This window comes from Lepidochelys olivacea, assembly GCF_965140295.1.
Source record: "Lepidochelys olivacea isolate rLepOli2 genome assembly, chromosome: 4".
In the NCBI taxonomy this organism is placed as follows: Eukaryota; Metazoa; Chordata; order Testudines; family Cheloniidae; genus Lepidochelys; species Lepidochelys olivacea.
In genome coordinates, this window is record NC_140414.1 from 35,126,978 (window position 1) to 35,150,635 (window position 23,658).

A 23,658-nucleotide genomic window follows, 5' to 3' on the forward strand; every position below is an offset into this window, starting at 1 on the left:
TCGTGTGGGAGTGCACTTGGCAAATGTTGAGACTGTTCCAAGTGTAATGGGCTCAAGAAGAGCTAAAGGAAACAAAAAAAGTAAGCAACACATGTTAGAGTGGTGAAATAATGGTGAGTTCTGATTATCAGTCTTATCAATACAAGAAGCTGAAGTAATTTAGTCATCACTCTTACTGTACAGTAGAACCAACATTTACAAACTCGTTGAGGATTGAGGAATTCATCAAATCAAAAAGTTCATAAAATTGAAAATACCAAAAATACAGTAGGTGCAGTGAGTAACTGCAGCATGGTTTACTGCATCACTTTCTTCTTGTCTTTCTAACCACTGCAAAGTGATTTCCAGTGCATTTCAGGCCTGAGAATGTGATGGGATGTCAAGTTGTTCTTCATCAACCTCACTTTCGTTACATGATTGTTATTTTTTCCTTCAGGAAGAATGGTTTGTAGAACTGGTTGTTTGTCTGACTGGTTTGTGTATGCTTATCCTTCGGTATTCTGGTTGATTAAATATACAAGTTCACCTGAGGCTAAATGTGAGAAAAGACTTCTTGATAAACTGGTTAGTTAATTAAGTGAAACTGTGGGAAGGGCGTTTAAGAAACAATGGGTATGGGTTTGAAGATTTTACACTAAGTATAATTTAAAATATGTAGATAACTGATAATCAGCTGGTGAACTCATCTTATGAGAGCAGCTAGTCAGAGATGTGAATGATGTCATGGATAAAATAAAGCCCTTATAAAATTGCTATTTGAGCAGTGCTTTTTCATTTGTACAATTTCTGTGGCATCACTTATTTTTATAACCATAATTTTTAACATTGTGTCAGAAAAAAAGATGTTGTAAGAAGCTAGGAGACAGAGTTCTACACAATTCTGCACCAGTGGTCCTACACACTCAGTTTACCATTATCCCAATCCCGCAGAAACTTATGCATGTGCTTATCTTTTTTTCTCATGTGTAGTTCAGTGGAACTATGCATGTGAGTTAAAAAAAAACAAACCATGTGCATTCGTATTTTCAGAACCGGGCCTTGTGTGTGAAGTGGAAGATGGTCCGGTTGTTAGGATGCTATCCTGAAACCCAGATTCAATTCCCTGCTCTGTCACAGATTTCCTCTGTGATCGTTGGGGAGTCTCTCTGCCCCTCAGTTCCCCATCTGTAAAATGGGGACAGTACTTCCTTGTCTGACAGGGGTGTTGGAAGGATAAATGTGTTGATTGTGAGTACTAAGATACTATGGTAATGGAGGCTATTGTAAGTGCCTCAGATCGATGTAGTTTTTTGAGCCAATGTAGAATACTTTCTTATGAATATTGAATGAATTCCATGCCAAATGTCTGTCTGTAAAACCTCTGCCAAAGGGGATTATTAGAATGAGAACGCAGCATTGTAAAGAAAATGCAGTCATCTATATAATATTTCAATCTTAACTTTTTGAGAGCACTTTTACATTCAGCAAAACAATGCACTTTCTTAATGCTAAACACATACCATTTCGCTGAACTTCTTAACATGCTTTAATGTCTACTGAGAATGCAATCTACTGAATGAATTTAACCTACTTAGCGCAAAAGGCCAAAGTGAAATATTTACTTTAATTATTTTCTGAAAAATGGGTATAAGTGCCTCTCTTGAACTGTTTTTCTCATTATTTCTGTTTACACTCCTGCTATTTGTACGTTGAGTTTAATTTATTTTTGTTGCATTTAATTTGAAAAAAAATAAAACAGTTAGTAAATGGATTGATAAAACTCTCCACTTTGGTGATACGGGACAATCATTTTATCTTGTTTGTATTTTACGAAGGAAGGAATGAAAACATACATGTTGTATTCAAATTTGTTTGTGCTCAGATATCAAAGTGACAGAAAATACCTACTTAGATTAATGGTGATGTTCTGTTTTTTTAAAATATTTGTTATGCTTGTTTACAGATCTTCAATTATGTTGGGCCTGCAAAAGTAATTGTCCAGTTAGTTACTAATGGAAAAAGCGTACACCTGCATGCCCACAGCTTGGTGGGTAAATATTGTGAGGAAGGAGTATGCACAGTTAATGCAGGACCGAAGGATATGGTAGTAGGGTGAGTACACTGATATATTTGGCAAAGCTAGTGGGCAGAGAATCGAGTATAAAAACTGTAACTGGAGAGACGAAAATTGTAAAGGTAAACCATTAAATGGAGCATTAGTCCTTCACTTTCTGCTATGTACTTTGCTCATACCTTAAAATGGAAAAATAAATGTGGTCTCAGTTTATCCCTATTTAGAAGACACTGACATGTAGGAGATAGAGGGTATATTTTGGAATTATAAGAATCTGGAAAAGTTAAAGAGATATAAGCAAATAATTTTTAATATGATTTTTGGAGATCTGCAAACAGGCACCTTCCAGGTGCAATCCAGATCTGTATTAAAAGTTTATTTAAAAATGTATTTAGAACTGGTCAGAAATTGGGTATGGCAGAATTGTAAAATTTTTCTTGACCTCTTGTTACAGTTTTCATTAGTTTTCCATTTTCATTTAAATTTGCCAATCATCTCTTATAGTAATCCATCAGAGCAGAAAAAGAATTAAGAAAATAGAAATTAGTAAAATGGAAATTAAAACAAGACAAGTATAAACATAAGAACATTAAATAAATAAAACTGTTTAATCAATAAAGATCATACTAAAATAACAGTCTGGTCTTGGTTTAAAAGAGTAAATGTTAATATCACTATACGATACTCAGGCTAATGTCTGATTTCAGGTGTGTATCAGGTTTCAAGGAGGCTCTTAGTTGTGAGTTTTACTCCCATGATCTCCTGAATGTCTTTCTTAGTGAAGATGATGAAGTCTAAAAAGTAGAGAGGGAGTGAGACTTCTTTTAAATGCTGTAACTTTTTGATGTTAAAGAGCAGTGTGCTAACTTGGCTTGTTGTAGGCGTTTAAATAGTTTTATCTGAAATAATCCTTTGGCATGTTTCCTATTAAACTTCTGTGTAGTTTCTCATATGATATTTAGAAACAGCCTTTCTGTCCTCAACTGACCCATATGAAAATTGGAATATCGACTTCATTCCATGCTAGTTCCAGAACTAATTGATCATTTTTAAATGTGCCAACAGCTCTTTTGAAACATAGGTCTTATATTTTGGACATTTTCACTCAACTTGATATCTGGGAAAAAAAACCAGGGGTCCTTGTGGCACCTTAGAGACTAGCAAATTTATTTGGGCATCAGCTTTCATGGGATTCATTTATACCTGTTTACTGTATTTTCCACTCCATGGATCTGATGAAGTGGGTTATATCCTGCGAAAGCTTATGCCCAAATAAATTTGTTAGTTTCTAAGGTGCCACAAGGACTCATTGTTTTTACTGATACAGACTTAACATGGTTACCCCTCTGAAACTTGGTATCTGCAGTGTTTCACTGAATGCCTAATAAAAACCATACTAGTAAATTTCTTATCCTTTGGAAATCGTTGCACTGTTTTTAGCTTGCTCCCATAATCCTCTAGGACTCTGATTTAGCTTATCTGAATAGGATTTTTGCACAGTAGTTAAAAAATATAGAAGACCGCTAGGGTTCTTTAAAATCTAACTCTTCTCCCTACAGAATTCATGAGTTTGAACATCTCTGGTTATGACATTACCAAGATAGAGTACACATAGATAATGAGAGCCAAATTTTCAAATATTGTTTCCTCGGTTGTATCCACAACATGAACACATGCACAAAATCAGTAACTGCTCATGCAAATGGTTACTTGTGTGTCAGGTTACCTGTTTTTTGCACCCACAGGACCACTGGCACACGGTGATTTAGGTTTTGCATATGCAGTGGGTGCCCACACATTTTGTAAGTACTGCTCGATCACCCACATTTGAAAATTTAGTCTTTCCATTGACTTCGGTGGACTTTGGATCAACCCCAAATGATTATGGTTACAAAGAGAGACTATGGGCAACTTCTGCATAAGGGACTAAGAAAATATTTCTTCAATCATATTGTGTAGGTTTCCAAACCTAGGGATACTTCATGTCACAAAGAAGAAAGTGTTTGAAACTCTGGAAGCACGAATGACAGATGCCTGTAAAAAAGGATACAATCCTGGGCTCCTAGTGCATCCTGAACTCAACTATATACAAGCAGAAGGTGGTGGAGAGAGACAACTAACAGGTGGGTGCGATGTTATTCATTTGGTTATCATGGATCTTGAGAACATGTGTTGTTGATAATAGATTTTGCTCCAAGAAACACAGATTCTCAGCCAGGATGATGTCTTAGTAGGCTCCCTAGGTAGTCTGCCCCCAGCTGTGCGTTTTGAGAGGTCCTTTGCTTTTGGGATCTTCAGGCATGCAGAGCCAAACAACCCTCTCTCCTAGATTTCTACAACATTTACTCCTGTGCACGAGTTCCACCAACAATGCCTCCATCTTCAACCCCTAGGGGTTCAGTACCCTCAGGGAAACTGAGTCACTTTGTATTACCGTGGAGAGCGATTGGACCCTTTAAGTGGTTGTAGGCAGAACAGAGATCCCTCTGGGGCAAGATCATCCCTCCAACCCCTGCTTGACACATGTACCTGCAAAACCTTGGGCCGGCATTGCTCCCAGAGAATTAATGAAGGACTGAAGGGCCAATCCAGCTCTGACTATGGCACAGCCAGAAGTTAGAGAATACTTACTTATTTTACTGCTGGTTAGTGCCAGCTTCTACAGGTGAACTTTGCTTAAATAGCTGCTGTGTCTTATCATTGTCCTTCTTTATTGTATTTCCACCCATTGTAAACTCCGCAGGGCCAGGAGTGTGCCTGTTTTTGTATGTTTGCGAGGTGCCTGGCACAATTTTGGGTGCAATAGAAATAATAATTTGCAGGCAACAAATTGCATGTCACTCCGTTTATTACAAGTGCAGAATGCAATGAATTACCCGTTTACTATTTTCCAAATAAAAATAAGAATTGAAGCTCATGGTTTAAAAAAAAAAAAAAAAGCAGCTTTTATCAGTGCTTTTTGGAGGTAGAATTGTTTTTCCCCTTGTTGTTCCAATTTATCTCTGCTATTGATTGGTTCTAGAGCGGGAAAGAGAAATCATCCGTCAGGCAGCCCTTCAGCAGACTAAAGAGATGGACCTCAGCGTGGTGCGACTCATGTTCACAGCCTTCCTCCCCGACAGCACTGGCAGCTTCACAAGAAGACTTGATCCTGTCATATCAGATGCAATATATGACAGCAGTAAGTACATTTGGCTTTCATGTCCTTTTTAACAGGCACGGTCTTACTTTCCCTTTCTAGGAACGTAGGCCATAGGAATCGCCAGACTGGATCAGACCCAAGGTCCAGTTAGTACCTATTCTGTCTCTGACAGTAGCCAGTGCCCCATGCTTGAGGGAGGTGTAAGAACCCCACATTAGGCTGATGTGGGATAATCTGCCCCTCACATTGGGTGTCATCCAGGTCTCTAGTAGCAAGAGAGTGGCCTAAGCCCTGAAGCATGAGGTTTAATATCCTGTAATGGGGTTCTTGGTGGGCTGAGGGGCCTAACGGTTAGCATCCACTCAGTTGTAGAGCAGTGGTAGGAGAGCCCAGGCTCACCCATTCCACTAGGCTCCAACCCAGGGCCCTAGGTAGATCAGCAGTGTTTGGCCTTTGGGAGGAGCCCTCTGAGCAACCTTTTTTGGGTTGCTTCCTACCACCGCTTCCTTCCCTCAGCTTCTGCCCCCAGATAAGGAGAAAAGAACAAGGAAAAAGGAAACTAAACTGCCAGCCCCAGCTGGGCTCCGCATACAGTCCTTTTTCTTCAAGGAGGCTTCTTCAGCCCCTTTTGGCAAGCATCTTCAGGATAGGTTTGCACTCCTCCTCATCCTCCCCCTTCTGAGCTGGGTTGCTCCCTTTTCAACCCTGTCTCCAGTTGGAGCACGCTCTGCAGGGTTGGAGGGGCAGGGCTACCTGGACCCAGTATAGTCCTTTAACCCCTTCAGCTCCAGTGAGGGGTTTGTATACCCCATCACATATGTCTTCCAAAATAATTTTACTATTATGACAACCTTTGTTATTCTTGTTATTCATATAAATGTCCAGTTCCTTTCTGAATCTTGATAAGTTCTTGACCTCAACAATTTCCTGTGGCAAAGAGTTCCACAATCTAATGGGTATCCCTAGCTTCTGTTTGCCAGAAGCTGGGAATGGGTGACAGGGGATGGATCACTTGATGATTACCTGTTCTGTTCATTCCCTCTGAAGCACCTGACACAGGCCACTGTTGGAAGACAGGACCCTGGGTTAGATGGACCTTTGGTCTGACCTGGTATGGCTGTTCTTATGTTCTAGTTGTACATTCTGGGAAAAAAGTATTTCCTTGCAGCCCTTTTGAATTTGCCATTTTATAATTTAATTGAATCTCCTCTTGTCCTTGTGTTATGAGATGGGAAGAACAGAAGTTCTTGATCTACCATCTCTAGACCATTCATTATTTTATATACACTTTTATCGTGTCCACTCTGTTCATCTCCTTTCTGAGGGAAACAATCCCAATCTTTTCAATCTCTCTCCATATGAGAGCTTTTCCCATTCCATTGCCCTTCTCTGAACCCCCTCTAATTCTCCAATTCTCCTACCTGCTACTTATGACTACCAATTTAGCAATATTCGTGCAATAATAATCCAGAAAAAGTATGTACTTTTTTTTGCATTATATTACTTGCATTTTCTGGAAGAGTAAAAGCCCCAGACTCTTCATCTGGAGGGTGATGTGAACTACCAAGTGGTGTCTTTGAGGAATGTTGTTGGTTTACTTTAGTATCTGTTATAATTCCAATATGCTTTCATTACGGTAACACATATCTGCATATTGATACAATAAGTAGGGGGGGAAGTTACAGTACAGACTGAGGTATAGTGTATGCCAAGCCACATTGAAAGGAAGTTGAATGTTGCTTTATGCTTTTTGTTGTTGTTTTTAAGTCTGAGCATCAAAGTCTATCTTCCATTTGTGGGGAAGGTGGAGGAAATAGATGCACCTATCTCTCTCACTGTCTAGGTTTTCATGCCACTGCCAGTGACCAGAGTATCTGAGACCACCAACTGAATTCATTTATTTCAAAAGAAACAGGGATTTTTTTTTCTTTTAATTTGTTTTTAGGTGAATCTAGTGCACTGCAGTACGGGTGCAGCATGTGGCAATGCAGGCTTCTGCCATGCTGTCCTGCCGTTGTGTCTCACACCTCACCTGAAGCTGCTATCTGTAATGGTGTGAGGACAGTTCTGTGTCCAGGGCCCTTTTAACTCTTGACATATCTACTGAGACTGCAAATAATCGCCAGTTTTGATGGTGGCGATGTGGACCCCAGTCCACTGTGAACTGGACAGGGACTAACAAACTCTTTTTAGGTAGGCCACAGAGCAGTAAAGAAACAGGAGATGTACAAGTATATAGTGATGTACACACACACACACCATATCAAGCAGTTAGTGGTGCCACACTAACCGATTTCAAGAGCACAAGAGAGAAAATGTGATGCAGTTCTCACATGGCTTTTTTTTTTTAACCTAATTAGTAACAATGGAGGGTCTTGAGTCCTGATTCCCCACTGCACTACTTGACTGGTATAGTGCTCATACAGGACTAACACAGTAGTGAACAAAGAACAGGAGACTTGCGGCACCTTAGAGACTAACACATTTATTTGAGCATAAGCTTTTGTGAGCTACAGCTCACTTCTTTGGATGCATCCCTTATTTGTAGTCCATAGTCAGGCAAAATTTCTACAGAAGTCAGTGGGAGTTTTGCCTGCATAAGGAGTACAAAATCAGGCCCTTAAGTTGAAAAATTAGTGGTTCATCCTTCACTTTCACAAGACAAGGAATCCAGTCAGTACCATGTGATTCTTGTTTGAGATTTGCCTTTTATCCCATTTCTGTGCTTTCTTGTTCACTAGGCGTGGCAGAATTTTATATTTTTTTCTAATTTTGATGTTTTTTTCTCCATTTCTGTTTTTAAGATTTTATTTTCTGTTTTTAACTATGTTTAGGGTTACTGCTGGGATGGCAGGGTTGGGGTTAGAGTCAGGGCAGTGCTGACAGTGGGGCTGCAGGGGGCTCTCTGTGTGGCTGACGGGCCAAAGACACCAGAGTGCAAGGTGGGGGAGGAGGCTCTGGTCGTCCTGGCCCTGTGAAGCAGAGAACCCCCTGGCCAGGGAGGCCGAGCCCTTGACCACAGGGTGCTGCTGAACATGTTGCTGCCTGGGGACAGCTCCCACATTCCTGGCTGGTGTGCAAATCGGGCCGTGACAGTAGAGCTGAACAGGGCTCCCTGCACAGCTGCAGGGCCAGTGGCACCCAGTCCCTGCAGGCATGCCGACCCTTACCCATTGATACGTTTTTCGTCGATTTCAGTGCATCAGCCCAAAGTAATGTTTACTGACCATTATGGATTAAAACCAAACCCTGACAAACCAATTTTTAGCCTACAGCTGTCAGCAGAATAACATCTTGTTTCAACTCTTCCCTTTTGACAGAAGCCCCCAATGCATCCAATTTAAAGATTGTAAGAATGGACAGAACAGCAGGGTGTGTGACAGGAGGAGAGGAGATTTACCTTCTTTGTGACAAGGTTCAGAAAGGTAAGAGCCCCAAACTGTCTGGTGTTCTGAATCGGCCCCTTTGATTGGGATTATAAAGTAGCTTTGCTATGTTTCTCATGGTGGCCTAGCAGTCAAAGGTCCTGTGCCAACACCGCTCCCATTAACTTCGGCAGAATTTGTGAGTTCTCAGCATTTCTGAAAATCAGGCCAGCAGTGATTAGGGCAGCGATTAGTGATCTTACACCGCTCACCCACGAGTAATTTGTAGGGGGAACAGCCTGGAGAGTTGGGGGAAAGAAATTCACGTACCCTTTTCCCTCTCCCCCAACCAGCAGACTGACCAGGACGCCACCCCAGCCCCTCTGAAGTTTCTGTTCTAGCCCCCCAGGTTGTCAGGGTTTGTGAACACTGGATATGTGCAATTGTGGACCCATGACCACACCCCTATGGTGCCTCCAACCCCTTGTATAATGTGTAGTGGGAGCTGCAGGTGCTCAGTACTGCCAGTAATCAGGCCATATTTATGTAGATGTCAAAGGGAATGAACCTGTAAATAGTTACTACCAGGTGTCAGGCTTGTGCAATGTGAGGCATCCTGTGGACTCACAGTTGTAAACATTATTCCTGGAATGAAGTGTTTGCGGGATCAGGCTCTAAATATGGATTTGGATGCTTAATTTAAGATGCTCAAATTTTAACATATTGGCCTTTGTTTATAATATTCTGGTTTCCTATTCATAGATGGAAGTAAACAGAAAAGAAAAAGGGGGCTTGGAGTGTTTCAATCTGTAGATTAAAACAAGGACCCACAGATATACTTTATCGCTACAACAGCATGTACAGTTCTCTACCTGACTGTAGAGTAGAGTTGTTAAATGATTCAGGCATTTTCTGTTATTCCACGCTGCAGCAGAGAAGGGTGTGGGAGAAGACAGCATACTGTGTAGTTCTGTAGGGAAGAGAGAAACTGGTTGAGTTTGGGGAAATGTTTTTTTCTCCTTAACACTGTAAATCCACAGCCTTTCCAGGGGATTAAGTAAAATGCAATTTTTTTAAAAAAAAGTCTGAATAAATGGAAACTCCGAAGTGGGGTTTCCCCTTAGTCTGAGCGGGGTTTCCCCTGACACCGTCACTCTCTCAAACCTCTGTGCTCTCGGAAACTTGAATGCACACGGCAGCAACATTGGAAGGAGTGTTTCTAAATCTGAATGCTGCCAGATTGGGGATCAGGAGGAAGCAGCCCACCTACCCCAAGGCCCCTTCCCATTGATTAGGAAGATAAAGAGTTCCTTGCCATTAGCCAAAGGCAAAAAATGGGCGTTTCGTATTTCCCCTCCCCAGGATGCCGAGGAAAGAGTCCTCAGGGTGGCCTGTTTTCTCCACCTCTCCAAAGAGGTCTATGCAGAGGGCCCCCAGCCTGACAGAAACATCTCTACCCCTCGCACTGCTTTGTGAAGGGGAGAGGAAATGCATTGCTGGAGAGCACTTAGCTCAGGACTGCTGCTGAAAGTAGCTGCTGCCACTCTAAGCAGTAGCTGAGAAGTGGCTTTTTGCCAGCAGTAAATAGAACTTGAACCTGAACAGTTCAAGTTTCATTCAGTTTTCAGAATTCAGACTGGTGGGCTGGGGGTCCTATATTTCACACCATAAGTTATCCCATCCCTACAGTTACTCTGTATTGAGCTACTGCACTAATCCTGTTTAACCATAGAACAGGAAGAAGAAGTGAACCTGATTCTCCACTCACACCAGTTTAAAACATGAGTAACTCCACTGAAATCACAAGAATTACATCAGCGTAAAACTGGTGGAAATAATGTTCATATAAATCTTCTTAAATTTATCATACTTGAGAGGGGTAAAGTTCTTGATGTTTAATGTATTCTTCTAAATGTAACACATTACCACAGAAAACAAATACTGGGTGAAATTCAGCATCAGAGAGAATTATTTTCCTTTACCAAAAATCATTTATTGTTGTTTATAGTATACAGTATGAATCAGTGCTAGGAAAAATATAATCTCCCAAAATCCACTGTTAGAACTGCCATCCACCATATTATTTTTTATTCGAAATTGATTTAACCAAAAGCTTAAAAAAAACCTAGAGGAATTAACACTCTCGCACTGTTTGCAGATGATATTCAAATTCGTTTTTATGAAGAGGATGAAAATGGTGGTGTATGGGAAGGCTTTGGAGATTTTTCTCCTACAGATGTACATAGGCAGGTAAGTGACCAAATAGCTGTCATTTGCTAACGGCTTTCAATTCTTTAGCTAGTAGGGCCCCATTTGAACCAATGGCTTAGTCGTGAAAGGCTCTAAATCCCAATACTAATTTTCGCAGTCACTATCTTCCCTCTCTTACTTCAGAAGAATAAATATGGCCCAGATTTAATTTAATCTGTAAATCATAGTGCCGATGAAAGTTACAAACACACTAAAAGGAAATTTGAAAACTATGGTGTGAAAGTAATGGTAAGGGAGAGATGTAAGGCACGTCTATGGAAAAATAGTACAGGGTAAAATGTCTCCAGAGTTCCTACAGGAATACTAAGGACACCATGAAAAAAAGATAAAGCAAGAGAGAAAAATACAGTACCTACATGTATTAGATAAAAGGCATTTAAACTGTAATTAGCTCCAAACTAGAAGTGAAAAATAAAACGGGAACGTATAGTTGTGGTAGCCTTCACGCAAGTGAGATTTTCCTCTCAGCTGTAACTAAGTAAAATGCCCCCAAATACAAAAAGTTAGATGTAAAACACTATCTTATTTCAGAAAACTCTATTCCTGACAACCTGATGATCAATGTTTTTCACAGTTTGCTATTGTATTCAAAACCCCAAAGTACAGAGATGTCAATATCACAAAACCAGCATCTGTGTTTGTCCAACTACGGCGGAAATCTGATCTGGAAACAAGTGAGCCAAAGCCATTTCTGTACTACCCTGAAATCAAAGGTAATTCATTGAACCTGTTCCATGCATTACAAAGGGGAAATATCCTGTTTGTGAAACAGCAGAGCCCTCACCTATTTCCTAATGTTGGGTAATGTCCTTGTTCTATGGTTTTTTACCTCTAGAAAATACTGTACTTGACTGCTCATATTGGGCAGAACTAATGGAAAAACTGGTCAGGGCAGAACTAGTCAGAGCAGAATGTGTTTACTTCGATATTTTATGTTGGACTGTTGTGCAGGAAACACACAGGTCCCTACAAGGGATTAGTGTCAACTGGTATCTTATACACCTAGAATGTATATATGCAGTAGGTGGCGCTTTTTTCCCGGTCACTTCTGAAACAATACTCAAGGTTATTGTACTGCCCGTGCTGCCTTTCAGATGAAACATAAAACCAGGGTCCTGACTAGAACTGGTGAGAAAATAGAAAATATATTTTGTATTTCTCTTTCATTGACCAGCTCTAGTCCTAAACACTTGTGTTCGTTAAATAACCCCCTGGCACCCTTTGCAAGAGGAAGGGTGGTGTGATTGGTGTGGTTTTTTTCCATGACAATATTGTAAATCTTTTAGGTGAAATGTAACAGTTGGAATCAGACCCGGTGACTATGTTGTTCAGTGTCAGGAAGCTTACCCAGTGGATCAATACTTTTTAAATCACTATGCTGTGAATTAATCTGACTGAATTATAAGGTTGTTCTTCGTGTTCATGTTAGCATTAATAATAAATAGTAATAAAAATATTTGTATGATGGCCGAGCTCAGGGGTCCCAATCAGGGATCAGGGCCTGTTCTGCTCGGCACCATACTACGCAGATGTAATAAAAGGCAGTAGCTTATGATCTTAAGCCCTGATCCAGTAGCATATGCATATGTGCTTAACTTTAAGCGCAGGAATAGTCTTGTTGAAGTCAATGACTACTCGTGTGCTTTAAAGCATATACATAAGCATTTGCAGGATTGAGGATTTAGCTTGTGACAAGAGAAAACAGGTGGACAAAACAAAGACATGTGCAGGGATAGTGAGTTATTTATATTTTGGTATAATAAGCAGCAGAAAGTGATGTTTGCTGAGAAATTTCCATGTTTTCAGGTGGATATTTGAATTTAGGTGAACTCTATTTTTAGCATCCAGGAACTCCTTGACCAAATTGTATAGAAACATTTCACACTGCTCCAGATATAGCCCACCAATTTTGAGGCTGACTTTTTTGTGGTTTTTAGAGGGGTGAAAATAATTGAATGATGATTTCTGTAAATGCCTTTTCATAAACTCTATCCAACATATTATGAAGGCTGGCATTCTAGCAACTGTATGGTATTCTAGCAACTGTACTGTGCTATTTCCCTGTTGAATAGTGCTCACATGAGCTCAGAAATGTGTGTCTTTTTTGTTTCCTGGGCCAGATTCATTAGCTGCTTTTTAGGGTTTTCTCTCTTCCTGGGTGTGAGTATATTTGATGCAGGTACACTTATCTATGTACTGTATATGTCTGTAAGTGCATTCATATATAGACTATTCATTATATTGGTTCATATGTTCAGCGCTTGGGTTTGATGCATTGATTGATACTGTTCTGCATGCAGTTTCCTTACCACGTTTGGCATATGCCTGTCAGGAATTATTACATTGTTTGTTGGGGGATATTTTGTTCTTTCCTCAACAGTGTTGCTGGGCTTCCTCTTCGCTAGAATTTTTGTGTCACTTTTTGATAGCTCCTCTTTTCATGACTGTTTCATTTTCTGTATGTTTAACTTTAGAGTGCTGTTTTTTTCCCCAGAGTCTTCGGAATATTTTTGATGGAGCTGGGGACTCTGTTCTACCTTTATTTGTTGTACTTTGTGTAAGGCTAGTTCTCCTTCTACTGACCTGCATGAGTTTTTTATGTCTTGCTTTAGACTCATTTTTGTTTGTGGCCTTTCTGGTACGAAAGTATGCTTCATTTCATCCTCTGATTCATCGTTTTTTGAGCACCTTCATCCCCTCTTTCTAAAGTGTATTTGGGAGAGAAAATTGCCCTTTTGTTCCCAATGGGTAAAATTTTCAAAAGCATATAAGTGACTTAGGCTCCTAAGTCCCATTTTCAAAAGTGATTTAGGCACTTAGGCGAGTCAGCCATGTCCTGTCCTAGTCCTCTTTATTTGGGTATTGTGGCACCAGATACAGCATTAGAGAAGCCATATGGACTTATGTGCGTGATTGTGTCTTTGGTTCAGTGGTCTGTCTGAGAATGTCACTCTGATTGTTACTTACTGGAAGGTTTCACCAATTTTTGCTGTACAAAAATAGTTTGTTGTTTGGAGCTGAAAAAGTTTACCCTACTTACAGCACTTCTGATTTCCCCTTAAGCTATTGTTTTTCAGTAATCCAGTCAGTACCAATGCTCTTTTCTGTCCCCAGCTGGTGATAGAAGTGACTCATCCTCTCCTTTTGCTGTTTCTCTTTCATTCTCTCCCTCACCCAAAACACAGATAAAGAAGAAGTTCAGAGGAAGCGACAGAAGCTTATGCCTAATTTTTCTGATGGTTATGGTGGAGGCAGTGGTGCTGGAGGTGGAGGGAGTGGAATGTATGGAGGCGGAGGAAGTGGTGCTGGCTCAGGTAAAGAGAAAAGATCATTGATCTGAAGCATGAGATTTAAACTGTAACATGTGTGGTTTGTCCCTCTAGGCGTTGGAGAAAGGACATGTGTTTATTTGTTATTGAAATTGACATTGCGAATCTCTGTATTTCTGTAGGTATAGAGGACCTGAATCTCATTTCACTTACTCTGATATGGAACGAGTATAACTCCATTGACTTCAGTGAAGTTACTCCTCATTCTTACTGGTGTGAAATGAGAATCAAAGCTGTAATATTTTCAGTAAATCATCTTCTTTCCTGTGGGACACCACATAACCCCCTCATTATTTTTCTTCATTGAAGTTGTATGTCACAGATAGCTTCCTTCTGGCCAAGGAAGACTGGGCAGAAATCCTTCACAACCCATCATTGTCAATGCCAATTAGTTAACGGCAATTACTGTTGAGAAATTCGAGGTGCTAGGTGCTCCGTGAAATGCCTCTGCACTGCTGCCATTCCTGCTCCAGTTCCAGCTGGCCCACAGAGCAAGGGACCAGAATCTGATTCTATATCTACTGTATGGCATTGAGGAGCAGTATGATATGTTATCACATGATGATCATTTTTGTTTCTTGCAGGAAGGTCGTATACTGTAGAGTAGCTAGGCATCATTTGAACAGTGACGTCCTGGAAGTCATTATCAGCACAGCTTTTCTACTAGAGAAAGGGAGAGAGCAGCTGTTCTCCAACTGTGGAACATGTACCACTGGGGGTAGAAGAGTTAGTCTAAACCAGCAGTTTTCAAACTTTTTTTCTGGGGACCCAGTTGAAGAAAATTGTTGATGCCCGCGACCCAACAGAACTGGGGAGGAGGGGTTTAGGGTGTAGGAGGGGCTCAGGGCTGGGGCAGAGGGTTGGGGGGTGGGGATGAGAGCTGGGGGGTGGGGCCAGTAATGAGGGGTTCAGGCTGTGCGAGGGGGGTCTGAAGTGGGGCAGAGGGTTGGGGTGCAGGAAGGGGTCAGGGCTCTGAGCTGGGGGTACAGGCTCTGGGGTGGGACGGAGGATGAGGGGTTTGGGGTGCAGGAAGGGGTTCCAGGTTGCTCAGGGCTGGGGCAGGGGATTGGGGCATGGGGTTGGGGCACGGACTTACCTCCGGCGGCATCCAGTCAGCGGTGCAGCCAGGGTGCAGAGGCAGGCTTCCCGCTTGTCCTGGCACCGTGGACCGCGCTGCGCCCTGGAAGCACCCAGCAGCAGGTCCGGCTCCTAGGCGGAGGCGCGCAAGCAAGTGCAAGTGCGGAGCTGGTGCTCGGGGCAGGAGCAGTGCGCAAGCCCCATGGCCCCCCGCCTAGAAGCTGGACCTGCTGCTGGCCACTTCCAGGGCACAGTGTGGTGTCGGAACAGGTAGGCACTATCCTGTCTTATCTGGGCAGCACTGCCAATAGGACTTCTAACGTTCCGGTCGGTGGTGCTGACCAGAGCGACCCAGTGCCTGACATGCCACGGCAACCCAGTACTGGGTCACGACCTGAAGTTTGAAAAACGCTGGTCTAAAGAACGGTATCAGAATAAAAATCCATTATAACTACACTAATTACAATTATTCAGGCAGCATGCCAAGTTCTTTGTTGAGCAGTAGAAGTGGTATGCTACCTCTTAAATTTTGAGAACTGCAAAGATAGAGGATGCTGCTAGCCAGACGTCTAGACTTTCCTTTGATTGACATAAAGATGGGAGGTGGGGCTTTCATCCGGAACATGTTATTTTAGTAGGGCGGAAAATCCATAGGACAAAATACTAAAGGAGCTGCATGTGAAATAGTGCTTTTGTCTGAGCATGTGATTTTCATTGTATTGCTTGTTTTTGTTCTGGAGAATAATTCCAGTGATTCTTTTTCCTTTTACATTGTTGTTGTTTTTAGGGTACGGCTACCCTTCCTATGGGTATTCTGCTTATGGAGGCATGCCTTTCCACCCAGGCCCCACGAAGTCTAGTGCTGGAATGAAACATGGTAAGAAACAAAATAGCATGGTTGCAACAGTAATCTTTAGTTTACCATCTTTGCTTCACTAATCAGCAATTACTGTTAATGACTATCAGAGTTTTGGAACTTGGTCGCTCTAAACTGGACTCAAACAGGATTAAAATAGGTGTGTAAACACTCACATGTGTTTACAGTGATCACTAAACGTCAGCATTAGCCAACAGAAACCCTCACTGCTGTCCCAAATACCACAGTTTCCCTCTATGGTTAGAATAGACAATAATTAGATGGCTAGTGCTGACATCTTAATGGTGAACTATATATGCGATTGACTGGATTTAATGTTTATAAGCAGCAAAAACTATTTTCCCCCAAGGACTTAAAAATTGGCAAATGGACTGTGGCTTTTGTCATTATAGGCCACTGGAGGCCACTTTTTTAACCTGCAGAATATTCATTTTCCCTGAAAATGAAAAATTCCAGTCTTCAGAAAAACTGTATTATGTGATATCACATGACGTACATATTACATGAGTACAAATGCAAAGCAAGACATATTTGTACATTGGGTAAGCACAATCAGTGGGGTAGATGGTGTTAAAGTGACAGAACCACAGAGAAAGGGCTGGCGCACAACATTTTGGCACCTGAGGCAGGAAGCTCAAGTGACGCCCCCATTCCCTCTCGCTTGGGCCAAAACTTTGAAAGGTCTCAATTCTGCCGCCTTCCTGTTCTACTCCTCTCATGGTACTGCTCTGCTACCTACCCCAATAAAGGAGACCTAACAACTTAAAATGCCTTGCTCAAAAATTTTAAGTAATACTTACATTTGCTGTTCAGGCATTTGAAAGTTAACTTTTCTTTTCTTCACTGGCATTTTTATCTGTTTGAATAATCAAAGTGGTCCTTTCCATGCCTTCTTGGTTGCAAAGATTTGAACTGCTTCCTGAAGGTCCACACTCTAGGCCAGCTCATGCTCTTTTGAGATGGTTGCAGGACTGACCAGCCTCTCCTGTGTCATTGTGGAGCATAGATGTGTTTTTATTAACTTCAGCTTGGAGAAGCTGCGTTCTCCACTGGCAACTGTTACAGGAAGTGTTAGAAGTATGTGCAGAGCAACAAAAGCATTTGGAAAGAAGGTGGTCATCTTATTTGTGCACATATATTCCAGAACAGCCTTTGGAGTTGATCTTGCTGAAATGTATTTTGAAAGGGCTTTCAGTTCATCACCTAAATCACTCGCATCAGTATCACGGATGTCGTCGGGTGTCAACACTGTCTCTAGTGCCTGCATTGCTGGTGTAGGTCTTCTTCAGGTATAGTGAGGAGTTTTGGAATATCATACAACATCCCAAATATACTACTGTGGTCCTTGAGCTGCATGAAACGTTCTTCAACTGACTGTATTGCACAATCTAGCACCTGGTTAAAGAATTCAACTTTGAATTGTTGTTTGCGGTCTCTTATGGGATTATCCCGTGCCTTGTAACCAAAATGTCTTCTTCTTTGGCGACTCTTGTATTGTTGAATGGGTGGGAAAATAGTTTCAGTGTGAAGTTCCTCTGTCAACTTTTGTGCATTTTTCAGAACATTTTGAAATCCCTCATCTGACCGGTAAGACTATAGGTATGACTTTGCTTTTTCCAGTTGTTCCATTGCTCCAGATATATCAAGGTCAACACCCTGGAGTCTCTTGCTTACAACATTTACAGTAACTCCTCACTTAACATTGTAGTTATGTTCCTGAAAAATGTGACTTTAAGTGAAACAATGTTAAGCAAATCCAATTTCCCCATAAGAATGAATGTAAATGTGGGGTTTAGGTTCCAGGGAAATTTTTTTTTTGCCATACAGTACAGTACTATAGTTGGGAGGTGCCCCTGCCTTACCCCACACAGGCACAGCCCACTGGCACTGGAGACAATGAGGCAGGCAAGGATGCTGAAGGTGCTGTAGGCTAGGAAAAGCACATTGCACAGCAGCAGCGGCAGCTTCCCCTACTCTGCAAGCACCAGGGGTGGGGGGCTCAACTGTCAGCCCGCCCACTCCACCCCTTCCCCCAAGCCCCCACCCTTAACCCACCTCTTCTTTCACCCCCTCTACTCCCCCTTTACTCTGCACGCACCGTCCTTGCTCCTCCCCCCTTCCTCCCCTGCCTCCTGCCCGCAGCAATCAGCTGGCTTGTGACGTTCAGAGAGCAGGAGGGTGTAGGGAGGAGTGAGGACTCGGCGAACAGCCTCCCCCCTCCCTCCCCTGCCTCCTGCCTGCGGCAATCAGCTGGTTTGCGACATTCGGGAGGGAGGAGAGGGAGGAGGAGCCTGCACGCTGAGTCCTCGCTCCTCCCCGCTCCCTCCAGAATGCCTCAAGCCAGCTGATTGACACAGGCAGGAGGCGGGGAGGAGGAGTGGGAAGACGCTGATCCATGGGGTCTGCCAGCAGGTGGGAGGCACTGTTCGGGGGGGGGCGAAAGGGAGCTGATAGGGGGCTGCCAGCTGTAGACAAAGCAGGCAGCCAAACGACATTATAGCGAAGCATTGCACAATTTTAAATGGAGCATGTTCTGTAATTGAGCAGGGACGTAAGATTGAAACAGCATTAAGCGAGAGGACATTAACTGGGGAGTTACTGTATTTCAAACAGTATGTCATGCCACAACACTAAGCCACACAGAAATTTGAAGTTATGTATGTTTCTGGTGATTCCATTTCCCTCTGCCACTATTCTCCCACGAACAGTTCCTGTCACAGCATTATCCTCCATAATGGCAACTATGGCATCATCTTCCCAATTTGGTGTTTGATAGGCTTTATAGCCTCTACTCGACTTTCCCATCTTGTGGCACTCAGTGGTTTCAGTGTCAGAGAGGATGTTCCCAGATGTTGCTTCAAAATTTGCCGTTGATGAGTTGATGCAGAGAAAAATACATAGATGCTTTGAATTACATTAAAAAATTCAGCAGCCTCACTAGAAGCTGATGCTGCATCACTGACCACCAAGTTCAATGAATGAGAACTGCATGGGACAAAAAAAGCTCGAGGGTTTAACTCTCGGATCTGTGTCTGTACTCCTCTGTTCTTTCCTATCATGTTGGCACCATTATCGTAGCCCTGACCTCTCATGTGAGCTATCGCAATTCCCATATCTTCCAGCTTTTTAAGAAGCACATTTGTCATACCAGCTCCTGTAGTATCATCAACGTCAATATATTCTAGAAAATGCTCTAAGAGTCACCACTGCAGGGACATTTTCACTAGGTTCTGTTGTTGTTACAAAACGCACCATTAAAGTCATTTGTTCTGTATGGCTGATGTCAGGTGTGCAGTCCAGAATAACAGAGTAATATCTTGCTGACTCCAGATCTGCCACAATCTTCTGTTTGACTTTTGTTGCCAGGAACTGTATAATCTCATTTTGAATTGTTTTTCCAAAGTAGTGGTGAGTGTACATTTCTTGGGTGGTGACTCTTCTTAGATGCTCCTGGAGTACAGCATCAAACTCAGCCATCAGCGCCACAATTTTAAGGAAGTTTCCATTGTTTGGCACCTACAGCTGATCTGAAGTGCCACGCAGTGCTAGGTTTTGGGTAGCAAGCATTCTCACAATGGCAATGAGCCTTTTCAGAACATTTTGCCAGTAAAGAGATTCTGATGCAATCTTCTCTTGATGCTGATCATCTATGCTGGCCTTTAACCTTAGTCTCATCTCAAGCTCTTTCCACCTATGGAATGCTCTCTGGTGATTTGCTGCCTTCTCATGGCTTGCCAGATTTCTAGCCAGATTTTTCCAGTCATTTGTTCCTGTAGAACCTAGTGTGGCTGGAACACTAGACTGGAAGAGTCTGCAACAAAAACAGTATGCAGCATTCTTGGGTTTTGAGTACATAAGCCATGGCCTCTCCACTGTGTCACCATTGGGGATTTCATGCCAGTAATATATTGGCTGGAAACTTCTGTTTTCATTGTCTTTGGGGAACATGAAGTTTTTCACTTGTTGTGGCCCATGTAGTACAAGGAAGTCCCTCAGGCTACTGCTCAAGTGGGTCCACAGTCCTGGATCATCTAGACTTAAGGAACTAAACTCAGCAGCAGCTGTTTCTTGCACCTCCACCACACTCTTCTCTGATCTACACTTTTCTTCAGGAATGTGCATGGTTACATCCATTTGAGATGGAGATATGGATGCTGCAGTAGCTGCCAGGTCACCTGCACTCTGACTAACGGGAAGATCAGGCATCTCCTCACCACTCACATCCTCACTGGGGCCAGAAGACTCACCATGAACATTTGTGTTTGTGTATCTCAGGAGAGCTCCTTCCTGCTTAGATAGAAAAGCTTCCTTTGCTTGCTTTCTTTTTCTGAATGCTGCCCCAAGGAGACGTTTTCTTCTTTCACTCAGGACTGCTGTTCTGTGCCAACTATAGTGGCTCTCAACACTCAATTGAAGGGGACAAATAAGCAGGCTGGTAGCAGGACCTGAGAGAGGGAAGATATCAGCATCTTAAGGGTCTAACTGGCTCCTACTACTTCAGGTGACTGCCTGTCTCCTCAAGTGGGTTCAGGGAAGCAGCAGGAAACAGGAAGCTCCCAGAGAAGTTGGTGTTAATCAGTCCAGGCTCCTGGGGGTGCTAGAGAGGTACATAAGAGGCTCCTCCTCCTCTCTCTCCCTGCAGCTGTTGCTGCTTTCTGTTATTCCCTCTCACCTTTTCTCCTGCCTGCCTGTTATGTCTCTTGTGCCCTCCTTCCTCCAGCACAGCACTCCACCATCTCTGTGCATCTACAGCAGAGAGACTACATATGCACCAGCAGCAGACACAATTTTCTACACTCTGGGTTCTAATGGCGCCCCCCCACAGTCTGGCACCTGAGGCGGCCGCCTCAGTTTGCTTCATGGTAAGGTCAGCCCTGCCCATAGAAAGCACTGAGAAGCATCCTGTTTCTGTGAAGCAAAATGCCTTTCAGAGGTGCCTTATTGCTCTGCAGAGAGAGTGATCTGCAATAGCTCTTTAAAAGATACTGCATGGTCCTTGCTATTCTCCTTCCCTTTCCAGTGAGTTGCTCCCAGATGGCCCTTCCTCTCCCTATTGTCTGGCTGGGTTAAGGGAGAGCCACAGTCTGGCCCAATGTGATAAACATGCATGGCCACCTCAAAAATTAAGTTAACAGTAAGGACACACTCATTCTTTGTGCCCAAAACCAGGGGAAATCACTTCAAACCCAAAAGCCCCAGAGCTTTGGTGAAAAAGACAGGTGGGGCCATTTATTTCCAACATCTGCTGGATAAATTGTACGGTCTGTTACACCAATATCAATCTGGAATAATCCTGTTGGCTTTGGTGGAGATACTGCAGATTTGTAACATTGCAATTGAGATCAGAATTCATCCCTACATTTACTGTTAGACAATTGGTTTGTTTAATTTCATACTTTAATATGGGGGTCAGTACAGTGAAAATCTTAAATAACTTCAGAGCAAGTTACATTTCTCTCTGGGTAATGAACTTGAGTGCAGTGACTCTGTAGCATTTAATGATATAGGTCCTGATCCAGTGCCAATTGAAGTAAATGGGCATCTTTCCATTGATTTCATTGGGGTGTGAATGAGACCCACAGAGCATTATCATTTGTACAAAAGAATCACAGTATCAAAAGACTAATGCTTTTCATTTATGTTGTAAGGAATTGCAAATGACATGGCTGAACAGGATGGGGAAAGCTGCAATAAGCACGATGACAAACCAGATATGAAACATAACAAGAAAGTGGAAATCACAGAGAGGAGTGAGTCCAGAGTTTGTAGCGGTGATAATAAGGAGGAGGATGTTACTTTGTCATGTACAGCTGAAGTAGCTGAAGCAGATTGTAGGTTACAGGGTAAGTGAACCAATCAGTTTATTTAGGGTCATTCATAGGGCCAATCTTGCCATGGGAGAAGTCTGTGTTAAGGACTGGAAATGTCAAAAGTTCCCGCTCACAGAGTTTCCATCTTTGCAAGGGTGGGAGGGTTTAATTTGCTCCTACTTGGAAATGGCAGGAGATCAGTCTCCTAAACCTGGGATCTCCCAAGATCCATGTATGCCAGGGCTCTCTATGCAGAAGCCTTTGTCTCTCTGCACTGTCTCCCAGTGACTCTGTGATCCCATTGAAGTCCGTAGAATTGAACAGGTTATAAATCAGCAAAAGGTTTGGTCCTTAATATTTAACAGGCTTCATTATATGTATGGAAAGGTGTTATTTCCAGGTATGTAATTGTTGCATCATTGTTCCATGCAATCAATCAATGCAAATCTATTTCTAAATTGCATGCGGAGCATTTTATTAAAAGTTAAATTTAATATAAACTGCATCCATTGCCAAATAAAGAATAACTTCAACAATCAAATCAGCATTGCTTCACAGCAAAGTCTTTATACAAAAAAAAAAACAGAAAAGAGAGAAGGAATGGTTGAAGGAAGTCTTTGTACTAGGATATTAGCCCTCTGGGGATTACAAATTTACACCTTTGTCTTGTCAAGCTTCCTTTTGTTGACAGTCTGATCAGTCCATATTTTGAGGGTTAGATAGCCAGATTTTTAGAGGTCTTGAGTGCCCATAACTCCCATCACAGTCAACATCTATCAAAACCAGGCCATATGTGTCTTGGATCATTCACTGGAGACGTGCTGTTGGTTGGTTGTTATAGTAGAAATGACAGAGAAGGAACTTGCTTTTCCTGTCCCATGTATAATGCGATATGTAGCTCTTTCATGCAGAACACTCCTCCTTTCTGGAATGGAAAAAGGGACATATTATGTTGTGTGCTGGTTTCGTTATGTGTCATTTACTATAACAATTCGACAGGCATTGGATTGGGAAAACAAGTTCACACAGTAATAGAGTTTCAGTATTGAAGCCTTCCCTAAGTGGCTTCTTGGCACTTGAGAGATCATGTGGTGCCCTGAAGAGAAATTGCTGCTTGCTGGCTCTGAGAGTCAACTCTTGGATTAGTTCAGAAAACAAAACTAGCAATTGATGGGTGTGCACTTGTGTGAGGGCGTGATGTTGTCTGTCTGTTTCCAATGAAAGGAAGGGCTTGGATTGTTGAATCTAATGGGTGAGTAAGAGACAGCACATCAGGAAGCTGACGATTATTTCTTTATCAATTATACAAAAAGAAAAAGGAGAGAAACAGGAACTCCAATTTGTGTGAAGAATATATGCAGAAGAATTGGGTCTGTGAAGTGCACCCATTTAATGTAATCTGCACAGTTTTGACAACTGGGTTTAAGGGAAATGTATCTTCTCTTATTCCAGTGACAATATAGTAGGCCTTTTTCCAGAGCTCATTATGACATTTAGTGTCCTGCTTATACAAAAGTCTGGAACAGAGTTTGACAAGAAAGAGACCATGTTACTTGTGGTGTCTTATCTTGACACACAAGTAGTGTGTTGATTGCATTAGCATTAGACTCTAAATCTGTTATTTAGTGCTGAGAGGTAATAATAAGTTATAATTGTCAGGCTAATCATGTGTCTACAGGAGCCACTGTCCTGTGCAAGTTGCAGTGTCAGCCTGATGTGGGTATAATTATGTAA

General features: G+C 42.2%; 1 protein-coding gene across 4 annotated transcripts in view; it reads left to right on the forward strand.

Annotated features, from left to right (window-relative positions):
• The window catches only part of NFKB1 (nuclear factor kappa B subunit 1), a 96,838-nt gene that overhangs the window by 49,753 nt on the left and 23,427 nt on the right, over positions 1-23,658 (forward strand). For all 4 annotated transcript variants that reach the window (XM_084625637.1, XM_084625634.1, XM_084625635.1 and 1 more), the window contains exons 6-14: positions 1,943-2,091; positions 4,013-4,176; positions 5,076-5,234; positions 8,516-8,620; positions 10,719-10,810; positions 11,406-11,544; positions 14,017-14,145; positions 16,025-16,114; positions 21,763-21,957. In XM_084625637.1, the coding sequence (XP_084481763.1) occupies positions 1,943-2,091; positions 4,013-4,176; positions 5,076-5,234; positions 8,516-8,620; positions 10,719-10,810; positions 11,406-11,544; positions 14,017-14,145; positions 16,025-16,114; positions 21,763-21,957 (1,222 nt within the window). The remainder of the gene's footprint in view (positions 1-1,942; positions 2,092-4,012; positions 4,177-5,075; positions 5,235-8,515; positions 8,621-10,718; positions 10,811-11,405; positions 11,545-14,016; positions 14,146-16,024; positions 16,115-21,762; positions 21,958-23,658) is intronic.